The sequence below is a fragment of the Mercenaria mercenaria genome, chromosome 8 (genome assembly GCF_021730395.1).
Source record: "Mercenaria mercenaria strain notata chromosome 8, MADL_Memer_1, whole genome shotgun sequence".
NCBI classification, from domain to species: Eukaryota; Metazoa; Mollusca; class Bivalvia; order Venerida; family Veneridae; genus Mercenaria; species Mercenaria mercenaria.
In genome coordinates, this window is record NC_069368.1 from 21256683 (window position 1) to 21264105 (window position 7423).

The 7423-nt window shown below is 37.8% G+C and overlaps 1 protein-coding gene across 1 annotated transcript; it reads left to right on the forward strand.

Moving 5' to 3' along the window:
- The first annotated feature begins 1599 nt into the window (after nucleotides 1–1599).
- Nucleotides 1600–6373, forward strand: LOC123522907 (tubulin alpha chain, testis-specific-like). The gene is made up of 3 exons (XM_045300417.2): nucleotides 1600–1759; nucleotides 3313–3535; nucleotides 4903–6373. Exons 1-3 carry the CDS (start codon nucleotides 1757–1759, stop codon nucleotides 6027–6029), a joined length of 1353 nt encoding a protein of 450 aa, XP_045156352.1. The 5' UTR covers nucleotides 1600–1756; the 3' UTR covers nucleotides 6030–6373.
- The last annotated feature ends 1050 nt before the right edge of the window (nucleotides 6374–7423 follow it).

Below are 7423 nucleotides of genomic sequence, written 5' to 3' on the forward strand. Positions count from 1 at the left end.
CGCCTGTTAGAACAAATTATAAAGCGATGGTATATATGTAACATATGTAATACAATAGGCTTATTATAACAGTATCTCGATCTTGGATGCTGTATTCGGCTCGAGTTGATTTTTCCCAGATCGGATCCCACGAGGCAAGCAAGCGCCGAGTATTATCCGACCTTATAAAATCCACAAGAGCCGAATACAAATTCACAGGTCTAGCTACTGTTATAATGACCCTTTTGTTATATAGCTCAGTCTACCTTTTTGTTTGTTCTTTTGTTATTGAACGAATCTTCAATGTTTATCGATATTAAAATGGAACTAAGTGAAGATTTTGTGTGTGATTTTATAGAACTGTGTCAGGTCATGCATATTAATGAATGTAGTCCGGCTAGCATAAAATACGGAAGGTACAATACGGAATTTAAAAGGTATAATACGGATTTTTTTCCTGCCTGTTCATATTTAAATAAATAATTTCAAAAAGGGATAGAAGGTTATTAAAACTCAGTGACCATGCGCACGCTCAAAACAGCTCGAGAGGCTAAGATGAAATACCGCAAGACCCACACCCCAAAATACTTTAACCTTCTATATGCTACTAAGCCTTTTAAAAAAGACATGGCAGAGAAGGTAAAACTGAATATATGTGCCAAATTCTCTCAAAACCAAATGTGTGCCTTCACAACCATTGGGGAATAGGCTACCCGCTGATAAGTATACTGACAATTTATCATATTAATTTGTAATGCTATTTCTACTTCCTATAATGGCTCTGTTTCAAGCAGCATTGCAAGGTGAACTGACTAGTCTAAGGATGCCGCTGAGGAGCCTTGTAGTCGCCCCGCTGGGTTGTTTTTGTTAAGGTTGTTGTCAAATCAATTTCCGATTTAGACAGTGTCTTATTATTTCCCATCGAAGGCGGAGGGAATAGTTTTGGCGTTGTCCGTCCGTCCGTCCATACTTCCATCGTGAAATGTGGATTCATTTTTAGTGTAGGGGTTGGGGGGGGGGGGGGGGGGGGGGGAGATTTTGACATTTCACGAAAAGTTAAAAATTTCCCGAAAATCAATTTAATTTTCATGAAATTTAACGGGTTATCTTATGCAAAAACATGCCACCATGAAAAATAACCTGCTGGACTTCCTTCTGACCAAACTTCAATTTGAAAGAAAGATTATTTTTTAGCCAATTCTGGAGGCATGCTGCTTTAAGTTTATGAAGAAAACTTGTTAATAAGAAATATGACAGAACAACCATATAGGACGGGGCCAGTCTACTCCGTGACCGAGATTCGCTGATTTCGAGTCACTTACCTTTCACCACTTTTGGCTCGAAACTGGAGGTAAATTATACTTTTACGACAAGACGTTATCCTTACGGAAGGTCGCCGGTTCTACCCTCGTGCCTGAAATATTACCTGGAAGGCCACCGGGGGTCTTCTTACACCATCAAAGTCTGGAAAATCGCCAAATGACCTGTAATTGTGTCGATGTGATCTTAACTCCAATAAAAATCCACTTATTAAACGCAATTTATCTAAGAGATATAGCCTAATCATGTTTACTTGTACACTCAGCGCGCTCTATGATATGTATGGTAACGATCGTCCAATACACGGGTATATACGGTACCTATACGTGTAACAGATGCGGTGTAATTCCAGCATCATTTTCTATTCTCACTACAGGCTCATCAGGTCGCTGTGAGAATTGTGTTCACCTATTTCTGCTTATTATTATATCAGTGTTAGACAATTGGATAAAACAAAATGGTGAGTAATTTATTTTATGTTTTGGTACGATTGTAATTTTAAAACGATAGAAATAGGAGGGTATAGTTCAACAGAGCTACAACTTTCGGGAATTTCAGTTCGTTTACGAAGAGAAGTGCCAAACAAGTGGCTCTCATGCTCTTATTAAAAGTACTACAGATGTTTTAATTGGAATTGAAACATGCTGTGTTAACTGACCAGATGATTTTTGTTCACAAGATGACTGGCTGTATATTTTATTCACATGATCATTTAAGGTCAGGCTTAACACAAGACTTACTGGCTGTATATTTTTCTTTCGGAATTGATATTTTCAGTTAATTATACAAATAACAACTTAATATGCTCTCCAAACTAAATATATACAGAAACGTGACTTATACGCCCACACTCCCGTAGATAGTTCTTAGTGACTAAAACATGGATTTATAAAACAATCATGTCTGTGCTGAAATCATCTTGAGAACAAAATAAATCAACGACGAGACTTATGGGAGCTTATTAGTTATAAATGTCACATTCTTTTGCTCACTTCCAGTTAGACTAGCTCCTGCACTATGACATACATTTTTGTAATTTTTATTTCTAAAGTTGTGAATATAGCCAGTTTCTATCCTAGGTCCAATATCATATTAGATTCAGTTCTCTGAGAAAATCTGTGAAATAGACTGGCATTTGTCACTATTAATCAAAGTAAAAAAAGTCACAAATCTGAAATTTTGTGAGAAATATTTTATTATCAATCTAGTGGCTAGTCTAACTTTTAATCAAAAGTGAAAGCCCTAGAATTAGTAAAAAAAAACTAGGTGTTTCGCTCATTAATTGGATTACCTTTATAAATGAATTAAGAGATTTCCCTTAAGGCATTCGATCGGCAACTCGGCCATTTAATTACACTACATCTGTACCATCTGGTTTTTCTCGCTGGAATGGTTCAAAGACATAAAATAATGTACTATGGTATATGGAACGCCTAAACTGCCTTAGCAATGATGGTTATTAGTTCGTCATGTCTAGTGTAGTAAGAGGATTTTTATTGATATGCCTGAACTAAGGCCAAACTATGAGTGTTCTATAGGCTTTCCTCTCTAGCCTGGCTACCGGCTAGAAAATCTGTTTTACTTATTTACTTTTTTTTTTTTGTAAATATTTTTCTAACTTTATACTTTTTCGCTTTTTCTAGAAGAAAATGGGCATACATGTAATTCTATAAAAGTTTAATAGCCTCAGCAGTTATATTCTGTAAGCAAATACAGACTATTCATTCTTTGTCAGTATCTCCATTTCAAATGAAATGAAATATGTGTATGGAAATGCGGGCCTCCGTCACTGTGTAATTATGCTGCCACTGTCTTGAGTTCGAACACTTTCCCGATATATATTTGTGAGTAGTAGGTAAAGTCCAATGTGGAAATTAGATGACCCAGTCTTGACAAATTACTTCCAATCAAAAGTAAAGATATCTTGGCTAAGCTTATATCAAGCAAATACCGCGCTCGAGAAAAGGTTCATTATTTGATTACCGCTTACCGAAGTGTTTCATTATTCTTCAGCGTGAGTGTATCTCCATCCATGTCGGACAAGCCGGGGTTCAGATCGGCAATGCATGCTGGGAATTATATTGTCTGGAACACGGAATCCAGCCCGATGGAACCATGCCAAGCGATAAGACAGTTGGAAGCGCAGATGACTCATTTAACACATTTTTCAGTGAAACTGGGGCCGGAAAACATGTTCCAAGAGCTGTCTTTGTGGACCTGGAACCAACAGTTGTAGGTATGTAGCTCTAATCCAAACTTACCACAAGGAAGTAGAATAACATCAATGATTTTATGGCCATATCTCAAGGGAAATAGACCTACCCTACAGGAACTTGTAGGTATGGGTCCTGGCTACCCTTTGAGATCAACAGCGGGTACCCAGGTGGCTGTAGATTTTTAGAAGAGGTCAAAGACCGATACGGCGTAGTGTTCAAACTTAGAATATTTCACTATTTTGATCATATAATGAAGGTTTTCGACCTGGTTCGAGACCCTAGGTAAGGGGTTTAGGAGTAGTCTATCCGTTGACAAACTGGCGTTCAAATTTTGAGGATAAATAGCAATAAACTAAGTCGAAATTTCGAGTAAAATTTCCCGAAAATTCGAGCCACATAACTCTAAAACTTAGAATATTAGTATCTCGAAGTTTCAAGTTAGTAAATAACATGGAACTAATGCTCTTCCGTAATTTTATAAGATTTAGATAATTTGATTCTCCATAAACTGTGACTGTAGCCTACATGTGTAACTTTCCTTATAACTAATTTAAAGTAACATTTGATGATACACATGTACTCGTTGTTAGTACATAGAACATTATCTTTAGACTGCCGCTGCATTCATCAAAAGCACTTTGTAATACAATTGAAAGCATGGTATTTAATATAAAAAAAACTTGGCACGGATGCCAGACTATATCTTGAAAACTTGACATTTGACTTGGAGTTTTTGTCAGACTTTACGACTTGGCGCTCACTTTTCTGTTGACGTATGCAAGATTTATACTTAGTTTTACAATGTAAAAACCATATATTATAGGAAGACAGTTACCTCAAAAAGACACATTCTACGTTGAACTGTTAAAGACTGTTCTATGAAAAATTATTCTTCACTTGAGAATGTGTTTACCTATTTATAACTGCGCAGTGTGGCACCTGTTAAACATTACACATTCTCTCTGGTACAACTCATGATCTTGTAACCATGGTTACAGCGGAACGCAGTTTACAAACAAAAATGATACATACCTCAGACTGTTAGGATAGTGCTACGTGTCAGGATGTAGACATAAGACTATCATGTACAGTAACATGCAACTAATTTCTATGTAATCTGTCAGACTGTGACTAGCACCGTATGCGTCATTGCAAAAAATAAATAGGCTCTAACGAAAATGCACGTGGTTTCTAATAACTACTTACTTCTGAATCATAGCGAGTTTTCGCTTGATAGTAACAAAAATTTACTTTCATATTTATGGAGAATCCAGTTGATTGTTGATACAGTTGATCAAAATGGGGTTATACATTGCCTTATACTCTCACATTTGGTTTTTAGATTGAAGAAAATTAATTAAGTAAGATCTTCTTCTATTTATAACAGATGAAGTTCGTACGGGGATATACCGCCAGTTGTTCCACCCAGAGCAGTTGATTACCGGTAAAGAGGATGCAGCAAATAACTACGCCCGTGGACACTACACAATCGGCAGGGAGATCGTTGATCTGGTACTGGACAGAATCCGCAAGCTGTCAGACCAGTGCACGGGACTTCAGGGGTTTCTCATTTTCCACAGCTTCGGTGGCGGCACGGGTTCTGGATTTGCTTCTCTCCTGATGGAGCGTCTGTCCGTTGACTACGGGAAGAAATCCAAACTTGAATTCGCTGTTTACCCAGCTCCACAAGTTGCCACTGCGGTTGTTGAACCTTACAACTCAATTTTGACCACACATACAACTTTAGAACACTCAGACTGCGCATTTATGGTTGATAACGAGGCCATTTACGACATCTGCCGTCGTAACCTTGACATTGAAAGACCCAGTTACACAAATTTGAATCGTTTGATTGGTCAAATTGTTTCCTCAATTACTGCGTCTCTACGCTTTGACGGCGCTTTGAATGTTGATCTGACAGAGTTCCAGACCAACTTGGTGCCCTATCCACGCATCCATTTCCCTCTAGCGACCTATGCCCCGGTAATCTCCGCCGAGAAGGCATATCATGAGCAGCTGTCCGTTGCAGAGATAACAAATGCATGCTTTGAACCAGCCAATCAGATGGTAAAATGTGACCCGCGTCACGGCAAGTACATGGCATGCTGTATGCTGTACAGAGGTGACGTGGTACCAAAGGACGTCAACGCCGCGATTGCTACAATAAAAACCAAGAGAACCATCCAGTTTGTCGACTGGTGTCCAACTGGTTTCAAGGTGGGAATCAACTATCAGCCACCGACGGCCGTGCCAGGAGGTGACCTTGCTAAAGTCCAGCGGGCCGTGTGTATGTTGAGCAATACCACAGCCATCGCCGAGGCTTGGGCACGTCTTGACCACAAGTTTGATCTTATGTATGCTAAACGAGCCTTCGTTCACTGGTATGTTGGTGAGGGTATGGAAGAAGGCGAGTTTGCCGAGGCCAGAGAGGACCTGGCTGCACTCGAGAAGGACTACGAGGAGGTCGGTGTGGACTCAGTCGAGAATGAGGAAATTGACGAAGAAGAATACTAAAACGATTTCCTATTTGATTTTGATCCAGTTGTTAATGTTTCAGTTTAAAACGAGATGGTTTCTTAAACGTTTGAACGACCTCTTAGTGTGTGGTATCATATCTTTACAATAAATCACTTTTTTCAGTGAAAATGCAACAAATCTTTATAGCTATGTTACGTTTTTGTAAAGTTCATTTCATGTTGTTGGACTCTTGATAAATGTCATGAAAGGATAATTTTTAGAAATATAAAAGATATAATTAATTGTTACAAAATCGTTGCATTTTTTTTCAAGTTTGACACGAGAATTTTTTTCCAAATAATGGCTTGTCTAACTGAATAAAATCTTATGAAAATTATAAATGTGACTTTTTTCATTTTGTTATAAATTCACCGAGAGAGTGTTGGGCATACGGCGACTTCCCAGCTTAACTGGCATACACTCTACGAATAGGGGTTTAAATAGACTGGTCCCAGTCCTTACATTTGCCAGTCATAGTCTCTTCTCATATTTTATGTCAGATTACTTCCCTTCATAGTTATAACATGGTTACCTTTTCTTGCTGCCGAATGTAATACAGCCAGATATTCAAAAGGGAGCAGTCTATAAACAGGGAGCTATCTATAAATGAAAGATATCTGACAAGGAAATACATTAGTATATAAAAAAAACTTATTATCAGACTAGTAGCTAGTCTAGGGTTTAAATAGAACCACCAACCTTTTGCAACACCAAAATATTTTCACGAACATAAATGATCCGATATAAAAGCCTACAGGATCGGATATTAGTCAGTGGGCACATACGCGCAGAATGTTTGGTTGTTTTAAATTACACTAAGACATACACCAGTGCTTATGGGGAAATGTCTCCGATAATTTTACCAGTACATTTATCGCATTTCTAACATACAGTCAAACCTGTCTATAAAGGCCACCCTTGGGAGAGCCAAAATGAGGTCTTGATTGGAAGGTGGTCTTTATTCACAGGTTAAAAGACACTGTAAATGTTAAAATGGGAAACAAAAATGTGGTCTTTAGAGCCAGGTGGTCTCTGTTCAGAGGTGGTCTTTAACACAGTTTGACTTAGACAAATGTGTGTTACTTTCATTAAAATCGCATAGTAGAAAAAAATATTACTTTCATTTTACAACTTCTACCAATTTTCAAAAAGTCACAAAAATACAGATAAATTCAAAGAACAATTATATCGACGTCCCAGTAATAAAAGGTTGTAAATTAAAACAGCAGTTTTTAGAAAATTAAGAAATAGCTATACATTCTCTTTTACAGATTTCTCACCAAAACTGTTTGTACCTACGTTCTTACCTCATAGCAAAAGCTTTTAAATACTGACAGTATCTTTAGGAAAGTGTATATTTACGCCTTTTTACATTCACCAGTAATCAAACG